Here is a 25529-nt window from a genome sequence, read left to right as displayed (position 1 = left end):
AGGCACAGATCTGGGGAAGGGTACAGAAAAATTCTGCAGCATTGAAGGTCCCAATGAGCACACTGGCCTCCATCATCCATAAATGGAAGAAGTTTGGAACCTCCAGCACTCTTCCTAGAGCTGGCCGCCCGGCCAAACTGAGCGATCGGGGGAGAAGTGCCTTAGTCAGGGAGGTGACCAAGAACCCGATGGTCACTCTGACAGAGCTCCAGTGTGTCTCTGTGGAGAGAGGAGAACCTTCCAGAAGAACAACCATCTCTGCAGCACTCCACCAATCAGGCCTGTAAGGTAGAGTGGCCAGATGGAAGCCACTCCTCAGTAAAAGGCACATGACAGCCCATCTGGAGTTTGCCAAAAGGCACCTGAAGGACTCTTAGACCATGAGAAACAAAATTCTCTGGTCTGATGAAACAATTGAGCAAAGGCTGTGAATACTTATGTACATTTTTATTTTTAATAAATTTGCAAAGATTTCAAACAAACTTCTTTCACGTTGTCATTATGGGGTATTGTTTGTAGAATTTTGAGGAAAATAATGAATTTAATTCATTTTGGAATAAGGCTGTAACATAACAAAATGTGGAAAAAGTGAAGTGTCGTGAATACTTTCCGGCTGCACTGTATGAACTGACCTTACTCATCAGTAAATCCCTTTAACTTATTGAAGGACCAGTATCTGTTTATGAATGAAGCCCATAATATTTTAATATCTCAGTCCATTTGTGCTGGCTGGGGTGGTGAAAGTCCATCCTCCAGGAGCTGTGTGACCAGGCTGTGCGTGCCCACAAGGCCATGTTTCCAGGCCTGAGGGATGGCACGGCCCTGATGAGCTGCAGCCGCCCCCAGTAAGGCCCCCAGCGCGGCACCACGGTTACAGTTTTCACCTGAAGACAAACAGCACATGGCTGTCAGTGAAACTACACCTCACAGAGTGTGATTCAATACCTGCATCAAATACACCTCTCCATAGAGTCACATTGTCTCCATTTATAATCTCTAAAAATATGAGGGAAGTTAATGTTAGAGAAGCATCTCAAAGGACTGTCCCCTCAATCAGCAATTAATCATGGAATTCAGGCACAACGGAAAGTCCCAGAAGCCTGCCGTACTGATGTTGTGTATTGTGTATTTGTTTTACTCACCTCCACAGTTGGTGTTTGTCAGGACCCCCCCTTCAAAGTCATCGTAATATTCGTGGGCCAAGTAAAACAAGCTGCTGAGAGCTCCTATAAGTAAACCATACATGAAGGATTTGTTTTGTGGTCATGAGTACACAACTATAAAAACAGCAGCTTAAGCTAAATTAAATGTTATGGTTATAATTATCATCAACAACAACAGTAATTTCTTTGTTTTCTCATTTGGGAAGTTATAATATAACAAATTACTTCAAGATGTAATTTGTTTTTTGGCATTTTACTTTACAATTAAAAAGATACCAACCTTTAGTGTAGCATGCCAAACCAAGCGATGCCACAGCACTCTGATGCACCTTTAACTTCTCTTCAGAAGGCTTTGGAAACCTTTGGTAATTTAAAGTTTTGGAAAGACAGCAGCAAGATCAAGTAAAGTCATGAGACGACAAGCCACAATCAAAATCCTGCCAACCACATAAAGGACCTATTTGAAATAACCCATTAAAACCGCCACACTATATCATGAAAAACATTATGAAAAAGTAAAACGTGAAAGAACAACTTCAGGAACTACACCAACTTTTTGTTTTACATTGACCTTGTCATATCTCTAACACGTAGACGATTATCACAGAATACATATGGACATAATCGGACAAAAATCACACCCCTGTTCTTGGTGGGCCTAAGCAGAATAATTTTAACACTGCGCATTCCACAACCAAGTGAAATAAAAGGAATGTCAGTCGCTGGGAAAACAGTATCCATTTATATACCCTGCAACTCTCTCCATGTACGGCAAGCATGTCTGCCAGGTATCCAGGACTGGAGATCGGAGGGCAGCTTCAGCCTGCTGCCTCAGACAGGCTCCGTTCAGTGTGCTGTGCAGAACCTCGGCGTATAAAGACACATACTTGTCTAGCTGCGGGTGTGGGTGTGTGAGTCTCACAAACTCTACTGCTGCAGTTACCTGTACAACAAAATGATAAGACATTGAATTTTGTTATAAATCACCCTGTATTTTTCACATTTCAAACAACAAACCCCACCGGAGAACTTACAGCTTCCTCCTTGTTGGCTGTGGCAGACTGGAGGACGAATGGTATAGCCATGGGGAGGCAGCCTATTGCATCTAGCTGACTGTCTGGGAATGACATGTTCATCTTCTGCCTGTAGCGCTGAACAGCAAACTCCAGGATCTGCAAGAAAGAAACTAGAGAATCAGAGATCTCTACAGTATTTATGTATATAGTGATCCACAGAATCTAAAGGGTAAAGAGAAAACACCAAGACCCGAGTAACATGAATTAAGCTATCAAACATAACAGTCATTTATTTTTGCTTTTCAAGTTGTTGTATGTTTTCGAACTCCGGAAAAACATATCAGAGAAAAACATATCAATTAAGCCGTGGTCCTGTGCCGGATGAAGCGGTTATTTATAATGGTCAGATAGATATATACATTTAAAAAGAGGGAACATTATAACACAGTGTCCCTTAGAAGAGCAAAAGTGAGGTGAGGCTCATACCTTGCTGGGTGAGGTAGGCTGTTGTTCTTGCCAGTCAGCGAAGAAAGACCTGTGAAATGACTCGGCGTAGGTATCCGAATGAGTGCCAGGTGTGGTCATGAACTGCACATAGTTAGAGAGGACGGCGGCCCGTGCCCCTTCCTCACTCACACTCCTGAACTGACCTTCCCTGAGAGTCTGGGCTGCTTTCAGGGCACACTGGGCATTCAGAGTACTGTCCCCGGCCTGCATGCCTACAGAAACAAAACTATACCGATGAATGTATGTTCTGCAAAAATATTGAGTATTTTTACCCTGCTGTTTGTTCAAAATATATAAATATTGCAAAACATGTTTTATTTATAATCTCCCCTGCTTTCTATTTGAAGTCACTTAGCACACACATCTACCTTAGCAGATGTTTTTAGCTTTTTGGTTCAACTTGTATGCAAAACATTTTAAGTTGCAGGGACTGTATGAAAAGAAAACAATATTTGAACATAAATAAAAATTTGAAGCATGTTTTTGCAGCCACACTGGTTATTTCTGCAACATACCTTGGTGGTAATGAACGGATCCCTCTGGTTCCTTCCAGTACTTCAGCTTGTTATGAAGAATGATGTTTCCTACTACAGGGGGCCTACTGGAATTGGGATGAGCTGTCCGTCCACTTCCAGCTGAGCAAAAAAAAAAAAAAATCCAAACAACTCATATTGAGATGAGGAAATGCCCTACTGACAGCAGAAGGATACAGGCCCTGCATCTGTATCATCAGAGGTGTGTAGGGCTAGACTCGAAAACCTACCTGTACTCTACAGTGTGGCCTCATAACACATGTGTGCTGTTACTTTGTTTGTCTGCTGTCTCAAGTTGTAGAAGAAGCATCTGCATATTTCTTATAATTCATTTCTTCCCCCCTTAAAAAAGCATTTGTATAACAATCAATACAATTGTTATGTTTCTCCTTGGTTGTTGATCATGTCTGCCAGTGTTGCTGACAATATTTAAAAAAATCTATTAAGATAGTATTTATTTCAGCGATGAAATAGAGGACACGAGGAAGGAAAGATATACATGATATACAAGTTTTCAAACTAAACTTTTAAACTGGCCTTACGTAAAACACCAATAACTTGGATATATATGGATAAAATATACCTTTACACGTCAATTTTCTGAACTGTACTATTACTATGTTATTTTACAAATAATGCATGACAGCTGGCACTACAGGTGGTACCTGAATTGGAGAGAGTCAGGATGCTAGATGGGTGTGTGTTTTTCGGTGCCTGGTAACCAGAGATCCAGCCCCCAAAGTCCTTCTTGATGTCGCTCACGTTGTAGTACCAGTGGACTGGCATTGACATAGCATCACCTATACACATCCCCCACAGTGCTTCACCTGCTGACCTGCACACCTGAGCCATACTGAGTGCTGTGATATCCTTACAGAATAAAACAGACAAACACACCATCAATCGATCAAATACACAAATGACCAAGGTTATGAAAGAGCTAGTATTGTTTTCATTAATTATGCAACTTGACCTTTGAATACCATAATTGGTTTGACTTTTGCATTATGAATTGTGTTTGCTTTGGTGTTTTAGCCATATGTGTTTGCTTCATTTACGCTTGTATTGCAATGTGTTGTAATCTCTTGCAATTGTGTAGTTTGATAATAAAATACAGTGATTATCATAACAATAATAATTTCACATAATTATCGTAAACTGTCGTTTCAAATTTAAAATCAGTTTTCCTAATCCCATAAATCATATAACATAACTGTTAATACTATAATCAAAAAAGCTGTTATTATCACATCAACACTCAAATCCTAATTGACTCATTCAATTACCAGTCCGAATGCAGTCGAATAGAACAATCCCCAGTATTCTATTCTGCAGCACAGACCTGCACCGCAGCTTTTCTTCATATGTGAAGCACACAGGAAAACGTTACGTAAAAAACACAAAGTACGAGTTACATATGTGACATTACAAAACCAACCAGGAAGTAAAATACCTAGTTTATGTTTTACTACAGGAGTTATACAACGGGCGACAGCAATGTATAGCATGGATCCACTGTTGCATCTGCACTGCCAAGTATTTCTGCAGGTTCAGCAGAAATAACAACTGGCCTGCTTTGGTCAAGTCTTCATCCTGGGCTGATTCAGCATCACAGTTGCTGGCACAAGTGCATGTGCATACCACTGTTTTTACGTGCTCTTTAATTTATACAGTGCATGTGTTTATAACCCAGATCAAATTGTAACATTTGTAGCATAGTCAGTTGAAGATAAATATTTACTTTGGTGAATAGACTCAAAATATCGCCCCCAAAAGTGGCCATCACATTACAGCTGAAGTGGGTGAAATACACAATAAACATTTTACGTGCATGAACTTGAAAAATATAAACTTCCAGTCTAGTATCCTAGCATCCGACAGAGGGCAGCTCTTGCCCTAAACCGATTCACCCAAGCCATCACCAGTCATGTTAAGGCACTATATATAAATATGATACCTTAATTAAGATTAGGTGTATATTTTGGAATAGTCTTATGATTACAGAAATCGTCCGAGTTTGTAGTATTTTCGCCACACGTTAAGCAATAATGTTAATGATGATGGACAGGTAAAAGAAAAAGGCTACAACAAATGTGCTCTGAATCCATTAGTACAGTCTTCTTTGACGCCACAAAAGCGACCAATGTGCTGTTGTCCTTGCTGATAGGCTAGGATGAGGTGCTTCGTAATGCTTAAGTTATGGTTTCGCATCTAGGTCATTCCTAAGGAAATAAATACACATATATAGAAATCTTGGTTTTGGAAATACAATTTCTATGGTGACATGCACAACATTTTCGTGTGTCTACTCTACGCAGTGTTTAGTAAGTATAACTTTAGAAGATGCTTTCATTTTAAGCTAAACGAGGAACTCGATTGTGTATTGTGGTTTTGTCATAGGCACATGGCCAGATAATAATACTTGTCTTTGTGATCTTCTCTTGTAAGGAAGGATGGCTACTTTACGTGATCGTTTTCTATCGACTGATGGCTCATACACACACACACACACACACACACACACACATATATGATCACTCACTGTATTGATTGTCTTTCTTCGATCGAAATGGTAGCTTATAACGGAACTATATCAGACTTTTAACATCTTTAGTATTACCCATATTTAGTCGAGTAACATACCAGTGGATTTGAGTGGTGAGGTAGTTATCTTCCCTGTCTGGAAACCTTTAATTATGATTATATTACCTTGCTATCGCTGTTCTCGAATTCTGTGCCCATATGTCACCATTCGATTCGAATGACTTCCTCTTTCAACCATTGTAAACAAGGTTCTGCAGTGCCGCTTGCTATATTATAATGCATGCGTTGATGGATCCATTGATTCATTTTGTTTTAGCTCACCCGTGAAGATGTCTTTGAACTACAAATCTCCAAGAAAGACGGAAGAAAAGAAAAACTCAGAAGGAAGCCAACCCCTTCAAGAGCTTCTCTTAGCTTCACAAAAGAAAGTCGGTGGAAATTGCAGTTTATCTTTTTCTTTCTTTCTTTCTTTCTTTCTTTCTTTCTTTCTTTCTTTCTTTCTTTGAATAGATTCAACACAAAGAGCCCATCAACATTTACATATAATGGACATGTAATGAATATGGGACATTTTTGTATTGCTCTTCCCATTTGCCTGATTCATTTACAGGATTACTCCCTTCTTAAGGTGGCTAAATCTATCAAAAACATCCTGTAAAAAACAACTGTTTGTTGAATCAAAGCTGTAAATGGCAGATGTGTTTATGTGCTGCTGGAGAGTTAGTAGTGATAATCATGAATGTTACTGATGGAAATAATGTTTATATTTCTCCAAGGTGAAGAATCGTTCACTACAGGAGTCTTCGATAAATCATGGGATTGAAGGAGCTTCTGAAGTTGGTAAGAAATCAGTGGACTGTTTGTAGGTGTGTCTGTATGGATGTTGATTTGTGCTACATGTTTTTGCATAAGGTTTGAACACCCAGTAACTGGGTTCTGGATATGACATTTTATGACTATGTGTGTTGAATAATGTGTAATTTAATTTTCCCTTCCATTTCTTTATTTCAGAGGAAGCAAAGATGTTCTGGAACAGCCTCAAAAGTCACATGGACGTGGACTGTGCATTTAACCTGTTGTATGTATTTTTAAACACTCTCAAAGAAAACATCAAGGACAGATCTGCCACTGATCAAGGTAGAGTAAAAACTAATTAAATAGATATCATCCAAGTGGATCAGTGTATGCAACCATTTATTATGTATGTATGTATGTATGTATGTATTAGCAGATGTCCTTGTCCAGGGTAACTTATAGTTTACAGAAAAAATATTTAAAAACATTACAAAAAGTGCAGTCTTCTGGTGCAGGAAGACCAGTGAGGTCTGTAGGGAGTTAGGTGCAGTCTGGTTGAACAACCAGTCTCAAAGTGTAATGTAGAAAACAGAACTTTATGCAGTTTAAAGGAAATTAAATCACAATCAAAGAAAGAGTAGTAAATTAAACCCTACTTTTATGCACCCTCTCCCAGAGTATGTGAAGGCCACCAACATTATGCTGGAAGCTGATGTGACAGTCAGTATAGTTAAGGAAAGCAACACCATTGAACACATTGCAATTGATGGAGGTAAGTGTGCAGAAATAACTAAAGAAAAACCTTGGTATGCAGTATTGATCTGGCTCCAGCAATACATGGAAGATTCTTATTTTGAAGTAAATGCATTCTTTCTGCTTCTCATCTGCTACAATCCCCATCTTTTTAAGAGAAGAATGACTCGGATTATGTCAGTTGTTGTTGCTACACATTGCAAATGTGGACCACCCTACTTCTTGGTCCCAAGTAATCATCTTAAATTTGATCATTTAATTGACACTTCATTACAAAACTTGCTCAATCAAACATTGGAGAAACACGAGTTTGTCAGCTCACTGACTGATATTAGTGCACTTAATACTAATATCAACTGAGCTTGTGATGCTGAATGAATGTTGAATTTTATGATGAGTGATGAGTAATGTTATTTCTTTAACATCACATTTAATGTCTTTAATCTTCAGAGCCACCTGTAACAGGGGAAGAGTGTGATATACCGAGCTGTGAAGAAGATCCAGTTTGTGACAAAGAAATGGAAGATGCCATATTGGACGATGAACAAAGGTTTTCAATTCCAGAGTTTTCATAGAAAGTTACAATATTGTTCAGTACTGAAGAGTAAGAGTTTACAGTTCAAAGTGAATGGAAGCCTTGTTTATTTTTTGTTCTGAAAAATGTATGCTTTAAGAAAGCCATTGTCGTGTTATTTGATTTCTATGTTTATGCTTTTAACTAGAAATAAGGAAAATCAGCCTGCAACTCCCCCGTTGATGGATGACCTTCCTACTTCGAAGTTCACTTATGTATCTTCATTCCAGTCTCATGACTGCAGCAGAGCGTGTCTACATTTCAGACCTTTGACAGCTGAACAGTTTCGGGGCAGGAACCCCCTCATAATCCCCTCATTGTGCCACTTCCAAAGACAACATGCAAAACCCGAGTGGCGAGCAGGGAAGTTGAAGCTATCCATAGATGTCTTCTACAAGACTCCATGTGGCAGGAGCTTAAGAAACTTCAGGGATGTGAATCGCTACCTTCAGGAAACTGAGTGTGACTTCCTGCACTTGGACTACTTCTCCTTTAACACCTACGTGATGATCCAGAGAAACCTTTTGCTGAAGGAGCCTATTGTTTTTGAGAAGGACATCAGCAAAGGCACGGAACTGGTGGCTGTCCAGCTCCATAATGACTCTGATGAAATGAAGCCAGAGCTTTTTCGTTATAGGAAAGACAGGTGGCCCCATGGCTGTTTTATTAGTGACTCTGAGTCTCTCTTTAAAGACTGTTGTGATTGTACCGATGGGTGCACAGACAAGTGAGTGGTTGTCTACCTGCCAAATGGCTTGCATGATGAGAATCGTTCATAAAATATAATTTGATCATTTCAAAGGGTTACCATGCACATTTATTCAACATCCTACTTTTTAAAATCTAAGATCATGTGATTTTTTTACCCTGCTGTTTTAGGTTCTCAGGGCATTTGAGCCTCCATCTCTGGGCAAGTTTCACCCACTGTTTCTTATAGTTGATCTGAAAAGGTTTCACACTGTGTAGGATGATAACCTGTATCATGTCCAGACTGATTTGAACAATATGGTAGAGGACTTGGAGGTACTCTATTAACCACGCAATCACCAGTTGTAATAACAGGAAGATAGAAAAGGATGTTATTTTGTTATAAGTCCGATCTTGTTTCAAAATATGATTATTTTAATGATACAGTTCAGCTTTCACCTTTCAAACTGAACATTCTAAAAACTTTTTTTTTTTTTCGTCTTCTCAATTTTAGGACTAAATGTGCCTGCCTGAAGCTCACACTGAAAGCAAAAAGTAGGACCAATGCCAGTAAAGCCAGTGCGTTAGAACTGTACATGTACAAAAGGCTTTTTCGGCCTGTGCCCTCAGGGTAAGTCAACACTCTTCATTCTTGATTCGCCTTATTCGTCATTGTCTGCGTTTATTCTGTCCTGATGAGCCTCCCTGCTTCCCATCCCTAACCTCATCCTTTCTCATCTGGAGACTCACAAGAGACTAGCTGGTGCCCTTGTGTGTCGACAGAATCTACGAGTGTAGTCCATGGTGCTCGTGTGACCAGAGGCGCTGTCAGAACCGTGTAGTGCAGCACGGTCTGCGTGTGCGCCTGCAGGTCTTCAAAACCAAGCAGAGGGGCTGGGGTGTCCGCTGCCTGGATGACATCGATGAGGGGACCTTCGTCTGCACGTATGCAGGTACCAGAGTCATCAGGCGTCAAAATGCCCTAAACAAATCACAGTACGTGTAACAATTGGGCTGATACAGACTAATTTAGGCATGGTTGTGGCACCGAGGATAAGCTTTACTAACGTAACTTCTTGTTACCCGTACTTGTTTAATCTTTTAATGTTTTTTAATTATTCAGCATGCTGCCCAAAAGGGTAGTTTTGGATCCCTTGTTTTACATGGGTGTTAATCATGGATTTTCTCATATTTTTGGGCAATTCATTTTACTCTTCTTTTTGTCTGATGTGACTGCTTTTTCTTTTCTTTTCCCTTTTTTCTTTGCATAGGTAAAATCCTAAGGGAGGCCCCGACTCCACCAAGTGAGTGTGAACCCGTAAGTGAAGAAAGTAACGATCTCACAGATGGAGCTGGGGACCTTTTACCGTCTTCAAATAAACGGAGGAGAGATGAGCAGCCTTCAGATGATGATGTGGAAGTGGTAGAAGAAAAGAAAAACCCACAAGAGAAAAGGAAAGGGCCTGAGGGCCTAACGGCTTCCTATAGTCTAGACGAGTGAGTTGCAAGGCACAAGGTTTTTCTGACTGACGTGCTACATTTTGTTGCCGTGAAGCTCCCTAAAACGCACAGTAGCCCATTGTGCTGAATAGAAGACATTTCTGGTGTATATTATTTTTAATTGGTGTCTTCTGAAGCACCTTCAAAGTACTAATTATAACCTATTAATATACAGCTTGTAATGCACAGTGTAGCTTTGCATGAACACTTCCCACAGCATGCAAACTGCAACATTTAGAACTTAGTATATTGTACATATTTTAAAAGGACACCTAGTGGCAATTAAATAATACAAATGTGATCCAATTTAGCTTGTGGGTGTACCTAGTGGAGTCAACTGCATTGAACCTTCTGAAAAGTAATTTACTGGCTCTTTTAGTTTGCTGCATGTAATTCAGTGTTTGGTAACAGAATCAAGTCGGAGTAAACTGAATATTTTCTTTAGCTCATGTGCCGGCTGTAACTTATGTTTTCCTTCTGCTGCTTTATGTTCATCTCAGGGACAGTTCTGCCTCTGGAGTCATATCCCCCCATGCCATCAGAAAACCTTTTAGCAGGACGGCTCTTGTACACGTGCAGCTGGAGAAGATGGAAGAGGAGGTGAGAGCATGAAGGGCTTACAAATTATTTGAAAAAGTACAGGTGTATCCAGGGATTTGGAGCAGCAAAATATCTGAACTATCAGCTCCAGTGCTGCATTGGACAGTTTGTGGCTATGGGCCACACAATCCTGCTGCATTAATAGTGCTATTCAAATGAGAAAATCATAACCGCAACAATATAAACTCATATTTGACATCTCTCCACATTTAAGAACTACGTTGCATACCCGCAGAGCAGTTCTGATGAAGAAGACCTGCCTGATGTATCGAAAAGCAGAGCAGTGAAATCCACTAGTTCAAAAACTGCAAGATCACAGCAGACCAAAGACTCTCCAGGTACTGGGAAATTGTTTTTTGTGGATCGAGGTTGCTGTGATATTCCTGCTAATGGAAACTCTCCTTGCTTACACTTTCTTTACTGTCTCGCATGATCATGGAGGAAGTGAAATTAGAAATTCAGCAAAACTGAGATTCATTTGGGGGTAGGGTGGTTGTGTTTGCTGTGCAGTGTGGTTCAGTACAGCTCTGCTTATCTGGTGATATTAAAATTTTGGCCTAAAATTGCTCATCCATCCATCCATTCATGTTTTTTCCAGCTGTCTTCAGGGATCATGTTGAGTTTCTGTATCCGTTTGTGTGACTAGATTGGCGTAACTTGAACAAAGTGATAAAAATAACATGGGGGGGAAAAAATGCTGTAAATCAAATGAATACCTGAAGATCATAGGTACAGGATCCCTCGTCTCATTACTGCTGTTTTATGAAGGTCAGCCAATCAAAGACCTCGCGCTGAAGTCAACAGAGATGGATGCTTCTGGGAGAAATGGTCGTAAGGTCCTGAGGCAAGTGCAGTGTGAAGATGTGAAGAAATTGCATTGCTGGTCTCTGGGTGAGGACAGCCATGATGAAGTGACAGGAAAGAAAGCACAATGCAACCACGAGACAGAGAAGGAGCAACCTGTTGAAGACAATTTCTATTATTTGGATGCCACAGAGGAAGGAAATGTGGGGAGGTTTCTAAATGTAAGTATACACTTCAGTTTAGTTTTTAGGTTAGTCTTAGCATAAAAAAATCACTTTTAAGTGGTTTTGAAAGACAGGCTGAAAAATCCAGTACAGACAACCAGGCACTTGCAGAAATAGTGCTGGAAAATAATCTACAAATTCTATTAAAATGTATAATGTGACACTCGTATGAGTCAACATATGTTACTATGCAATAAGAACAACTTATCAGAGGAACTTATCTTGTCAGAGGAAACTGAGAGGATCTCTCTCTCTCTCTCTCTCTCTCTCATATATATATATATATATAATTTTAATACTTACTTTACAGAGGAGGGGATCCACATTGTAAATCACATACTGCATCTCAGAAGACCAATAAATATAAAAATTATTTAAAATGATATAAATTCATGCTCCCTGATGCGTGAGTGTTAGTTTGTCTAGGATGTTGAAACAATGCACTATGAGTTTGAGATGCAGTGGGGCTGATGCTCGGTATTGCTGGCTAACTTCCCTTGTGGGACTTCTCTCACCTTCCAGCACAGCTGCAGTCCCAATCTCTTTGTGCAGAATGTCTTTGTGGACTCCCATGACAAGAACTATCCCATCATTGCCTTCTTCACAAACAGGTACACATCTTGTGCTAATAAGTTGTTTCTCGTTGTCTTTTTCCTTGCCCGTTCTTCTGTGAATGTAGTCTAACTTGTGTAATTGAACATGACATAAAATACACTATTCATCATCTTTTATTGAGTTGGGTTACAAGAATTTACCATGAGAACAAATGCTGTAATGGGATGTGCAGTAATTTTGGTGTGGTATCGATCTATCCATCTCTATATAAACACACACTATATTATGTGTGTGTGCCTGTCTTTAAAATCTATTTAATTTTTCAGACATGTGAAAGCTGGGACTGAATTAACATGGAACTACATGTACAAGCCTGGAAGCTGCCTGAAGGAGGAGGTGCCATGTCACTGTGGATCTGATAAGTGTCAGAAAACCCTGATCTGATTAACATTTTCTTTAGTTTAATTTAAACAGAGAACCAATGCTTGAAAATTGTGAATGTGCACTATAAATGTTGTACTAATACTTCTGGCAAAAACAACTTCAGGTGAAACTTACTACAATGAATCCTCACACTCGTCAACTTTTCAGTTACATTTATGCTGTTACCTCCCCAAACATTAGCCATGGAAAACTTTTTTTTGGACAAGAATAAATCTTACTGGTGCAATGTCATCAATGCTAATAATACTGTGCTGTACTGTCTTTCATTAGCTGTCACAGAACTAATATTTAAAAAACGTATAAAAAGGGAAAAACGACACTGAGGTGCAGCCTCAGTGAGCAGCAATGGATCATGGGAGTCAGCGACAAACATTAGGACTTATCGGATACACTTATCAGGGGTCTCAAATCAGTTCTTGGGTCACCATTTCTAAGAGTTAACATCCACCACCCCATCAGAGCCCGGTTTTACAACAGTGGTTAAAATGTTCAGCTGGAATGGCAGAAATCACTTCTAATGAATAAGATTGATTTAATTTTCAATACCAATTTGTCCAAGCACATTTTTACTTAGATAACATTTTCACAGTGAGTTTCTTGGATGAGATGGGAGTTGTACATCCAAGATAACATGCAGTAGGCTTGGACTGTTGCCACAGCTCTATAGTCTTACTCACTCAATTGGGAAGCCAGAACAAAGTTATTCTCCTCCAGCACTCAATACTCCTCGCGTACAGGGGTGTCAGACTCCAGTCCTGAGGGGGTGCAGCATCTGCAGGGTTTTGTTCTAGCCCAGCTCTCAGCTCATTAATTGGTCCGATTACATAAATTGAACTCTTCTCTGAAATGTTTTGTGGGTTCAGGGTTTTTGAGTCAGCCTCATTGTATTGGCTATAAAAATAAAAGTCATTACCTACACCGGTAGGCTGATCTAATACCAAAGTAATTGGGAGCTCCTGTTGGCACAAAAAAAAAAAAAAAAAAACACTGCAGCCCCCCGCGACTGGAATCTGACCCCACAAGTTAGTAGGATAGTTGAGGATTCCCAACCATTCAGCATCGATGATGGGTTGGGGTGGATGGAAATAGATCTTCAGCTCATCCCAACCACTGTCCTGGAGTGCAGTTTTAAGGACACATGGCACCCACACAGCCCATAGGACAATAAACAAGCATCCTGAAAGTTGCCTTCAGTGGACAAGATGCCACCATCCAACTTTTGACCATGTGCCATTTAAGTGCATGGACAAATTAGACTCCGTTACAAGAAAGATACATTAAACCCCAGCTAAATAGTGCCTACCACAAACTGAAGCAGCAAGATGTACTACAAAATAATCTTTATTTATACAATTAAATTAAAATACACAAGTCAAGCCAAGAAAACACACTGGATGAATTGCAGCCTGAAAGTTTGACTAGCAGACATTCAAATAACTGGTTCTTGATCTGCGGCAACTAGTCTAGAATTCCTGAGACTGGACATCTTGCCCATCACCTTCACGAGTGGACTTGATGGTTTTCTTGGGGAGAAGCACAGCCTGGATATTGGGCAAAACCCCGCCTTCAGCAATGGTCACCTCTCCCAGAAGCTTGTTGAGCTCCTCGTCGTTGCGGACAGCCAGCTGGATGTGCCTGGGCAGGATGCGCTTCTTCTTGTTATCCCTGGACGCGTTGCCCGACAGCTCCAGCACCTCGGCGGTCAGATACTCCAGCACCGCGGCCAGGTACACCCCCGCACCGGAGCCGATCCGCGCCGCGTAGTTGCCCTTCTTCAGCAGCCTGAACACCCGGCCCACCGGGAACTGGAGGCCCGCTCTGGCGGAACGGGTCTTGGCCGGGGCTCTGGCCTTGGAGGCAACTTTCTTTCCACGACCAGACATACTGCGGCCAGAAATAAAAAACCCTCTATTAAACCTCAATATATACAGATATGACTCTAGCGAACAATATTCACGATACAAATCGACCCATTTGCGCGCTTATTTTGCGTTATTACTCACCTTTTGCTTCTAAAAATGGACGCGTTGTCGAAATGATGATTGTGAAGGTTTTTAAGCAATCTGAGTAGTACGTAATTAAACGTTGGCTAGCACATCACCACCTGCCTGCCTCGTTAATTTAAATGATCAATTAACAGTAACAGGTGTATGTTAGTTAACCACACGGCCAGTGGAAGCTAAGGATAATTCATCTAATATACTGCGGCAAGTATGTAACTAACTTTTCACGTGTGTTGAAGGCTACTCGGCAATGGTATGTAGATTAAGAAAACAAATACTTTCAGTGGATGTATGCATATATATCGACTTTTTAATTGTAATGCATTCATTCCTGAACAAGGAGTCCTAGCCAAGTTTTTTTTTTCTTTCCCAGTCACTATGATTGAACCTGTGCTGTGGAGGCTGCTGGACGTTGTGCATGTAAATAACGCTTTTCCAACAAAGTGAATTTAAACAAACTGCCCGGCAAGAGACACACATGATCCTGAAGTCTGTGGAGGTGTGTCCACCAGCTGCCAAGACACGTGTGACTATTTACTTTTCAACCGTTGCCTTTATACTTTAGATATTCGAGTGAATGTTATAAATACACACACATATTTGCTTTAAAATCTCCGAAAAGATGTGACGTAACAAATGTCATTGATTTATTTTGGAGACAATTACGAGAACAACTGATATCCATCGGTTACGTAAATATGATGTGTTATACAGAAACCTGTAGATATAATAGACTAACATCGAACGCAAGGAATCGATTCTATTCCGGTTCCAGAACTTCCCTGTTTCCAAAGCACATGAACCCGTGCAGGCTCTGCAGTTATTGCGTGTCACATGACTTTTGCACAGCTGGGTCACATGACCGTCAGAGATCACTTCTAAACTAGACGCACAGCTTTGGTGCCACAGTCAAGGGGAATGCTGTAAGCTTTGTAGCGCTAGTGCACAGAGGACAAGCAGCCACAATGGTACACATGGGGATGGGACTGATGCTGTTCTTCTTCTCCGTCTTCCCGGGCGCTCTGCACGGCATCCCTCCTCATGACGAAGCCGCCAGAGTGGCCAGATTCGTGGCCAATGCGTGCGACTGGGCATCGATGGCCACGATCTCGACACACGACCCGGTGAAGGGGCAGCCCTTCTCCAACGTGTTCTCCATCAGCGACGGCCCGCCCGGCAATGGGACCGGGGTGCCGTACATGTATCTGACCAACATCGAGATTTCCGTGCAGGATCTGCAGGTATTTACAAAGCACAACATGTATATGGGCTGTAGGTCACTTTTAGTTGATTGAAGTACGTGCTGAATACTAGATGTTTAGGTGGTTGTCAACTGTTGTCAAAATGGTATTTCTTTTTATATTAAATGCGTTAAAAACACATGTCTAAATATTCTTATGCAAGGATTCCCAAACCGGTCCTGGAGTAACACCTGTCCTGATGTTTTTTGTTCCAACTGAGACCTTAATTGCTTAATTGAATCATTAATTGAACTAACAACGAATCTTAAATCTATATGAAATGACATGTGGACGCACATGAATAAATAGATGCATATTTTGCTGTTTTCGTTTAGGGCTTGGTCATTTAAAAATAAAATTGTGTTCAAACGTTTAGAATGTTTTACAAGGAAAGTGTCTCATGAAAAAGTGATAAGAGCATGAACCGTCATGACTCGGCTGTTTTTTTAAGCTGATACCACTGGTTTTCCTATTGGTAATCATGAGTAAGCAGTTTCTCCCTGCAGCATATGGTGCATATACAGATGTACTGCTTCAGTATTTATTTTTTATAGATCTGTTCATTCAGATACACTGTATTGACACTAGCAGAGAGAACATATCTTCAGATACTTATCACCTAAGCTGATTGTGTTATTAGGTTTAGAAAAAGACACTTAAGATCAACAGAGCCTTACTTCCTACTTTTCTCCATTCATGTGAAAAGTTGTGTAACGTGTTGTTTATTTCATCTGTACACTTCCATTTTTAGCTCTGGTTAATAGGAAGACAAACGCATCTCGGTTGTTTGGAGGACGCTGTCGTGAGGGTATATGCCTTCATTTCACAGTAGCCTGTGTCCTTCCACCCTGACACTATGGCGTTGGGTCTTTGTGTTTGCAGGTCAGCCCTATAGCCTCCCTCTCCATGTCATTAGCTGAGACAAAATACTGCCAGAAGCATCACTACGACCCCCAGAGCCCCCTGTGTGCGCACATCATCTTCTCTGGATCAGTAGTTGAGGTATGAACTAAACATCAGTAGCTTCTCCTGGATCAGCCTTTGGTGTTCACCCCAGTGTCCAGGACTGATCTTGTTGTTTAAAGGGCAGGAACACATGCAAGATATTACCACCTGGATGCTCATGGCAGTCCCATAAGGGACTCCAACAGCAGCAGAAAAGGTGCACAAGAGGTTGTGTAGTTTTTTTGGTCATTTAATCTATTTGAGATAGGAGAAAAACCCCTCATTGGAAAATATACCTGAAGTTTAGTGCACATTTGAGATACCGACTTTGAGATTTACATCCCAGATGCAGTGCTGTGATGCGCAGTCATGCTTATGTCCAGCTGTGACGCAGGGCTGTTGTTCTGTGCTGTAGGTCAACGACACTGCGGAGGCCCCAGTGGCCAAGCAGGCCCTGTTCAGCCGGCACCCTGAGATGGTAGACTGGCCCTCAGACCACGGCTGGTTTTTTGCAAAGTTTAACATCACCAAAGTCTGGGTGCTGGATTACTTTGGAGGGATTAAAACGGTCACACCAGAAGAGTATTTCAGTGCCAAACCCTACACATACATGGACTGTAAGTGAAAACTTGTATTAAATTATAATATATTATATTAGCTACAATTATTCATAACAAGCACAATATTTTGTAACTACAGGAATTATTTTATGTATGTTTATTTAAATTGTAACTTTGTTCTTTTAAAAACAAAAAGTGAAAATAAATTTGCAGTAAATAAAGATGGCATTTTTCATAAGAATATAAATGTATTTATTTATTCATGTATTTATCGTAGGACAACAACATGGCTTTGAAAGGACTTCGAAGAGAAGAATACCTTTAAAAGTAGTTTTTTAGGTAACCTACAAGATAAACGGCATGACTGACGACACAGCAGTAACAACCCAATGAATCAATTTAAATCTCAATCAACTTCATGAAAGGAAAATTAATTGTGTGGTAAATTAATAATATGCATAAAACTAATTTCTAACAATACAATGAATAGTAACTTTATAACAAAAAAAATGAAAAGTGCTTTATTAGTTTTAAAGAGCTATACATTGCATTATCTGTGCATATTCCTGCAAAATATAGGTTGTCTAATTAAATAATATGTGCCTAATTCTGAGAGTTTTTACTTAGATTCCAAGCTTTTGAAAAGACCATTAGGAGAACGACCGTTAAGCCAGTTGATCTCCTTACTTGCTTCTCTCCCTGCTAGTTTAGTGTAATGGGCTCTTCTCGGCAGTACTGTGAGTGTGCCACTAAGGGGGGCCCTTTGTATACACTAACAACAACAACAACAACAACAACAAAACCTATTAAATAATGCACTTTCGTAGATGCATTTGAAATAACATGCATACACATTCAGGGTTATAGGATTCAGATTGTACTACAGATTTTGTATTTAATATCAGACCTTATTTGGCTTATGCATATGAGGTACATTTAAGAAGTTTCGAAGCAGTGTAAAGTGTGTACTTCCCTTTCTTTTAATATTGAAAAGCCTATCTGATGTTATCTCTCAGTTTGTTTAGTTGACTGGAATGTATGTTTAATGCTTCACAAAGTAAGAGTTTAAAGAGGATGTGTTTAAAAACTGATTTGATGTAACAGGGCACACTTGTTGTTTGACAAGTTTTTGAAGTTATTATTAAGGCTTGCTTCTTGCCAAAACTTAATCTGACTTGCAGCGGTGAAGATGAATCTGGTGTTTTTGTCATTTTTCTGCTAGCCAGAAAACACAACACATCAACACATCTTTAAATCCTGAAAAAGCATACATGCTGACTTTTGATATCCACCATTAAGTTTTACATTTTAAAGTTTTAAAAGTGGCTTGTATTATAGAAATGATCTGAAAGAGTTATATACATCTTATTTATACACTACAGCAACATGTAAAGATGCCTAAAACCATCATTTTTTTAACCATGTGTGGTAACCTTTTAAGTGTAATGCAAGAAGCAAGCCGCTCTCCATTCTGAGAGGAGATGGTGCTGCAGTGACATCACATAAGCCCCGACCTCAAAGCCACACTGTCTGGCCAACCGAAGCTGACGCACTGTGTAGGATTTAGAAGTTTAAAAGGTCATCATGAAAAAATAAATATTGAAACATACATATTTGAAGTAAGATGTGGAGATTATGGTAGTGTTGTACTTTTCAGAAGCCTGCTGTTGCTCTTTAAATCTATCTCCTAACTCCAAAACATTCTCCATCACTTGGGAAAAATACACACGTGTGAATATGGGAACGCTGCGCTCCAATCTTCAATGTGCTCGTTTCAGGGATGCGTCTTTACAGACCATTTGAATTGCCCAGTTGAAACCATTTTGGAAATGCCCTGCCCTGTTTGAAAACATGTTCAAGGATGTTATCTAAGCCTGCAGAATAACTGTAGGTATATATATATATATATATATATATTTTATCTTTGATAGCAGAATGTTTATAACTGTATTTGAAGAGCCATGGAGAGGTGCATTTTCTAAGGAATGTTGTAAAAATATTTTCATAATATAGTATCTGTGGAAATAAATATGGGGGCTTTTTACAATTTGAATACATTTGTGTTGTTTAATTATTTTACTGGCATTCTTTTACAGTTCTATTTTTCAGCCCCTGCACAGCATGTGGAGATGTGACAAATTGTTAATGCTCATTCATGATCACAACATAGAAGTAATACCATGGGGGTCATCAGAACCCCCCCCCCCCCCAAAAAAAAATTAAAAAAAAAATGACCTGACATGAAACAGGGCAGCAGCTCTTAGGCTGAAGATGTATACCAACTGCAACAAGATACAAAAATACATTCAATGTTATGTGTGTAGAGAACAGACTAGGTCAGTGATGTAGTAAAGTCATGTAGTTGTGATTTTGGCCACAGTTCCTGACTGCCCCTAGGAGCTGGGGCCTGTACTAAATGACAGCCTTCAGCAGCTCCACTGACCCTTCACTGTTTATTATGATGTACACATTGGTTCACAGGTCTGTACCAGTATGGTTGGGAGGACTGGACAAGTGCCAGTGAAAATGCTTTGGTCTTTAAAAAGCACTGGGTTATACTGCTGCTTTCACCATTGAATGATAGAAAGAAAATGTGGCAAGTGTCCGTCAGCAATCACACACACACACACACACACACGCATCCTCTCTTAACTTGGTTCACACAACTGCAATCTTAAAGGTTTTCTTTAGGCCAAATCAGGGTTCAATAAAATGTGAGAAAGAATAACATTCTTTAAAAAATGAATACTTTGCACTGCTTGACTAGCACAATCTATATTCTCACTAAAACAAAATGATCTGCTTGTTGAAAGGGCTTTTTCCTTCAGTATTGAGAGATGAGGATTCTCGACAGATCTTTTATAAAGCCCAAAGCAGCGGTGTCATGCTTTAAATGGATTAAGGTGACTCACAGGAAATGAATATTCATGACTTTTTGTAATTTCTTTGAATAAAAGAAAGCTCGGACCCTTTGAGTTCATTGTCAACAGAGCAACTTTGATCAGTGGAAGTCACACCCCGCTGGCGAATTAGTCGGCGGCCTCCGGTCTTTGATGCAGTGCAGCTGAAGCATAGCATTCACTAGAGGCGGTGTGGGCCAATGGCTGAGGCGCCGTGGAAAGACCCCGTCTTAATAAAGGTTTTCATTAAAAAGGCTTGGCTGGAGGTGAGTCTTTTTGTTTTTAGTTCTCAATGAAATGGAATTAGGTGGGACAGTTTCCCAAAGCACAAGCTTGGCTTTTTTCACAGAATTATTCAAATGAAGTTGCTTTGTGTCCATATTAATGAATAATGAAAAAGTTCTAACATTACAAAACAACATGCAAGCTGCAATCAAATCCAGATCCCCAGATTGTTCTTGCAGAACAAAAAAAAAGGTTTTAATAAAAAGCTTTGTAATCAAACTGTTTCAATATAGTGTGTATAGCATTGACGACTCCATTTCCGCTGGTCCCTGTCATAACTTAAAAACGGTTTCTATTATTTTTGTGTGTTGCATAATGCTCAGTCATTAGACTGTAGCTCTGGGACGCCCACTGCACATGATCGGCCAAGACATCCACACTGATTTTAGTCACAGCCTGGGGAGGAATTGATCCTCAATGACCAGAGGCGAAAATCTAGAGGTGTTGGTGAACCCTCAACTCCATCTGTGGCCCGCAGGGAAGATCCTCTTTAACCCTGTGTCTTTCCTCCAGAGTCACCAGCTCAGTGTATGGGAACTCCGGTGTGAAAATGTCATCTCTGGTGGTTGAGTTTTGAGGTGAACCAGTAGGAGAGTCACTGTTGTTTTTCTTTTAATCTACTGTTCTCAAATGAGTAATGTACATGTCTTTCAGTTTCATGTTCTACTTTCAGGGCAGAGAAAATGAGTGTATTTCCGCCCTAGACCAGTATTTAATACCTTTTTGTGTCATGCAGAATAACAGGTGCTAACTAGAATTATACTGGGATTACTGCAAAGCAAAAGCGGTGCTCCCTAAATAAGGAAACTAAACAGTGGAATCTGAATGACAGTGATACAATATGTAGCACTGTGGCAGTATGTGTGATTGTGTATTCATCATAGCATATATACATACAATGGAGGATTCACGATAGGTATTCATTCAAGGACGAGACAATAATACTCATAGCTAGATAAGCTTTTTCTTTTTATTAGTTTTATGCTAACAGAAAACACAGATTCTTAGAACAATTTCAAAGAATGACAACAGATTGCTACTGTAGTGACACTCAGACTGTGGCTCACAAGGTGCAATCGGCTCATCAGCGTATCCGCCATAATTCTCTGCAGCCCATGATATTAAAACACAGCAATTCTGTAGTTCAGTTAGAAGCAAGGTAAAACAACTGTTAAAGTACATTTCACCATATGCATTGCTAACAGCATGGGTAATATACAAACTACACATTTCACATAATGTTTAAATATGAATATGTATACAGTACTGTTTTACTATAGTAAAATAAATAATTCACACTACTATGGCTCTTTTGGGTAACAGTAATTACTAATTTGGTTGCTGAACTAGTAAGGTCTGGAATTCAGTGGTCTAGTGTATTTTCACTAACAGTACAATAATCTTCAGACAGGCTAACCTGAGGTGAAATGAAAACTACTAACAAATAATCAAATAAATAAACAACATACAAAACAACAAAGAATAATGAAAATCAGAACAAATGTAAATGTTAGCAATGATAAATGGTGGTGGAAGGAATCAAGGAACAAGGGCTAAAATAATATAATATAACTTTAGCTGTTTTTTAGGAATGTTTTAAATCCACATATTTTGTAGATTTGAAGAAGTGCAAATAACTTAATCGACAGATATTTGAGAGAAGAGCAGCATTTTTCCAGTTGTGCAAGATGAGGCAAGATGCCAACAGTGGAATAATAACAAAAGTATCTGACTACAGCTCGTTTCAAGTGTTTTTTTCTGTTTTTACTCCGAAAAGAATGTTTACGAAGGTTTAAATGAATGTTTACTTCAAAAACATTTGACCAACATATTTTTTTCAAAATACAAAATACAAAAAGAAAGCAGTCTGAGATATGATCAGTCTCAATGAAATAGTGTACTGGGAATTTGATTACTTATTTTGCACGTTCTGTAAGCTTTGAAATTGAAGGAGTTTATCAGAAAGAAATAGATATTTAATTTAGATATTGCACCTATAGGATCAGTGCTGAGTCCTTAAATCAAGTCAATAGTGGTACAAAGGTTCATCCAAATAAACTGTATAATTTGCTAAAAAATTAATAATTTCAAGAAAATTAAAAGCTTGAAGATAAAAAACTATCTGAAATAAGAGGAATAAATCAGTTTGGTGACAGTCCGCTACTGCCTCTTCTTTGTTACCCTGTAATATGATATGTATATAATACTGTGAGAAGTAGCGTGCTACAAACTACACTCCAATTTGACTTTTTCTCTTTAAGAAGCAAAGAAACGAACTTAATGGTGGAGAAGATGAGGAGAGGAAGATTCAGACAATACACATCTAAACATCAGACAATGAATACTGGGAACTGTCCAGTTCAATTCTGCAGTGGTCCCATTTTGTCTGGGGAATTTTCCACTTTTCAATTACATTTCTTTCTTTTCCTTTTGTGTTCTTCCTTTCTTTCTTTTTCTTTCTCTTTCTTATAATGTAGATTTCATCAAGACCAAATCAAAATTCGGACCCTCCTGACAAGTACAAATTAGTTAAATTCTTGATGGCAAATGCGCTTCTTTTTGCCTAATGCAAACACACACTAAAGCACTTTGTTGATGGAGGGCATGCTAAGACATGTTAGTTCAACCTTCTTGCTGCTGTTATTAAAATGAAGACGGTCTTCACTATATTGGTTTGTCCACTTGGTAAAACTAAATTATGTGTGAGTGCTAACAGACACTCCAAATCTAATGAAAATGCATGTTCTTTTGTGGTTATATAATAGAAAAATTATGATTAAATACATAAATAAATATGAATAATATACATAGTATATTATATGCATTTATTATATTTAAATATATCATATTCAGTAAATTGACTTGAATAATAAATGTGCATTGAATTAATTCCCTGTCATGCTGGATTAGCATTGGATTTCATGGTAATTTGCAATTATGATATATGTAAAAAAGGTATCAAGGTATTAATACAGCTTTGACATACCAAATGTTACTTCTGAGTAGCTGAGTTATACATTTTGTAATGAAAGTATTTGAATGCACAGTACTCTATTATGTAAAATTTTGTCTAACAGTTGCTATTTGTTAAATATTTAATTTAAATTAAAACTCTGAAGAATATTTAAGTAAACTAATCAATATGACTGTAATTAATATTCTATCAGCTTCAGTATTTTTTATTATTTTATTATTATTATTTTTAACAAATCCCACATATTATACATAGAAATGCTGTTCAATTGTATCCAAGTGGAACTTATTTTATTATCTGATATTCAATTATTATTCAAATCTATTTTAAAAGTAAGTAAGTTTTGAAGCTATGGGAACACTAAAATAATGTTTGAAAAACTCCTCTAACTTAACTGTTTCAGTTTAATGGTTTCAATTCTTAGTAATAAAACCTTAAGGTTACAAGGTCTAACATTTGTAATCTTTAGCCTTCAGAGTAAAGATCTTACAGGGCACAACAAGAATATTTAGACTTGAATTGGAAGTTTTTTAGAAATTTTCCATTTCTTATTGTTGGTTATTTACTGATAAACAGATCTACAGGAAAACCTGATTATGCCACATCCTCAGAAAGATACCAGAGAGGTGTATAAAAAGGTATGAATTTAAAAATGTGTTCATTTGTGGTTTTAAAATTAACATTTCATGAAAACAAATTGCTTTTATTCTTTGGTAACCCAGACTCAGTTAATAATCTCTCTCTCTCGTTCTCGCTCTCTCTCTCTAAATATATACAATTGATAGTTTGACTGTGATTTTATTATTGTAAATTTGATATTGAGCTGCATTGATTTATATTTTCTCATCATTGATATGTATGTGTTTCTATATGTGTGTGTGTGTGTGTGTGTGTGTGTTTGTATGTATCAAATAAATACATGCCTGTGTCCAAAAGCTGTGAAAGACACATTAATTGAATGCACACTGCAATGTGCATTGTATCAGTATTTCTTGGTGTATTTCTTCAGTACTTCAGAAGTTTTCCTTCTTTATGGTAGATTTCCATTCTAAACCAATTTTATGTATTGTTTGTTGGTGGAAATGTGAATTTTTCTATACTTTTAATTAAAACTAGTAGTGCACACCCATATCAGGTTGTATCAGCTGTATACATCTTGTAAATAAAATGATTGTACAGTAGGTATACAGCCTCAGTTGAGTGTTCCATTGGAAAAAAAGACAATTCATATTGAATTCATTGGCATCTGAACCAAATAAAAAAAATTGACCTGCCTAGGAATCATAAATTACAGACTTGTACCCAATCTTGGTTTTATCTATTGTCAGTAGCCAGTTTATACTACTTACAAATACAAAGGATACAAGTTTGTATTTCACAATTCATAGGTAGATCAAATTTGACTTACTCTTGTACTCTTTTCAAATTAGCTGCAGATAGACAGAGAACAAGTGAGCAAGAGACAGAGAAAATGTGAATAAATAAAACAGGACTTTTACTACCAATGTGTGTGTATGTCTATATGTATGTATACACATATGCACTGTAGTGATTCAGTGTAGCTGAAAAAAAGATTAGTGACTCTTCACATACATAGCCAAAATAGCTGCAAGCTAGCATGACATTAAATGATAGATTTGACTGAATATGTTGTCTTTGTGTTTTACTGATTAACAATCTTATACAGAGGTATAGATCTCATAAGCGTAATTGTACGAGGATCTATAAAACATTTGCACATTTGCAAAAACCATGTCATGGTTAAACTAGTGTGACTCTTTTAATACTTTGTCATGAAATTCTCTAGGAAGGTGATATAAAATATGGCCATTTCAAGTGGTTTATCATTTTATGAATTGACAGAACTCTCTTGTTCTCCACAGTTCAATTCCCGCTGAGGTTTTTTGCTCTTCGGAGAGTGG

General features: G+C 38.6%; 4 protein-coding genes across 5 annotated transcripts; 2 read left to right on the top strand and 2 right to left on the bottom strand.

The window, feature by feature from the left end:
- Positions 1-432: 432 nt before the first annotated feature.
- LOC136751051 (uncharacterized) lies at positions 433-5303 on the bottom strand. 2 transcript variants are annotated; one of them, XM_066706303.1, is made up of 10 exons: positions 5177-5303; positions 4506-4577; positions 3885-4089; positions 3202-3321; positions 2666-2898; positions 2198-2335; positions 1913-2106; positions 1444-1523; positions 1143-1226; positions 433-884 (listed from the first exon to the last, which is right to left on the bottom strand). In XM_066706303.1, the coding sequence occupies exons 3-10, from the start codon at positions 4069-4071 to the stop codon at positions 712-714; spliced, it is 1209 nt and encodes a 402-aa protein (XP_066562400.1). In that variant the 5' UTR covers positions 4072-4089; positions 4506-4577; positions 5177-5303; the 3' UTR covers positions 433-711. The 2 variants fall into 2 exon arrangements, with proteins under 2 accessions (XP_066562400.1, XP_066562399.1); XM_066706302.1 differs by lacking the exon at positions 5177-5303 and having other exon boundaries at positions 4506-5143.
- A 71-nt stretch (positions 5304-5374) lies between these two features.
- Positions 5375-12945, top strand: setdb2 (SET domain bifurcated histone lysine methyltransferase 2). The gene is made up of 15 exons (XM_066706301.1): positions 5375-5543; positions 6080-6191; positions 6540-6603; positions 6775-6900; positions 7235-7330; positions 7762-7861; positions 8034-8612; positions 9087-9203; positions 9356-9525; positions 9844-10069; positions 10573-10672; positions 10887-11010; positions 11441-11697; positions 12223-12311; positions 12582-12945. The coding sequence occupies exons 2-15, from the start codon at positions 6093-6095 to the stop codon at positions 12697-12699; spliced, it is 2265 nt and encodes a 754-aa protein (XP_066562398.1). The 5' UTR covers positions 5375-5543; positions 6080-6092; the 3' UTR covers positions 12700-12945.
- Positions 12946-14024: 1079 nt separating this feature from the next.
- h2af1al (H2A histone family member 1a like) lies at positions 14025-14793 on the bottom strand. The gene is made up of 2 exons (XM_066706315.1): positions 14703-14793; positions 14025-14583 (listed from the first exon to the last, which is right to left on the bottom strand). Exon 2 carries the CDS (start codon positions 14580-14582, stop codon positions 14163-14165), a length of 420 nt encoding a protein of 139 aa, XP_066562412.1. The 5' UTR covers position 14583; positions 14703-14793; the 3' UTR covers positions 14025-14162.
- A 129-nt stretch (positions 14794-14922) lies between these two features.
- On the top strand, positions 14923-19501 carry creg1 (cellular repressor of E1A-stimulated genes 1). The gene is made up of 4 exons (XM_066706314.1): positions 14923-15943; positions 16826-16945; positions 17304-17505; positions 17726-19501. Coding segments are annotated over exons 1-4 (600 nt in total). The 5' UTR covers positions 14923-15667; the 3' UTR covers positions 17728-19501.
- Positions 19502-25529: the final 6028 nt, after the last annotated feature.

The sequence above is a fragment of the Amia ocellicauda genome, chromosome 6, assembly GCF_036373705.1.
Source record: "Amia ocellicauda isolate fAmiCal2 chromosome 6, fAmiCal2.hap1, whole genome shotgun sequence".
NCBI classification, from domain to species: domain Eukaryota; kingdom Metazoa; phylum Chordata; class Actinopteri; order Amiiformes; family Amiidae; genus Amia; species Amia ocellicauda.
The sequence above is the reverse complement of the archived record's forward strand: the minus strand, read 5'-3'. Positions and strand labels throughout refer to the sequence as shown.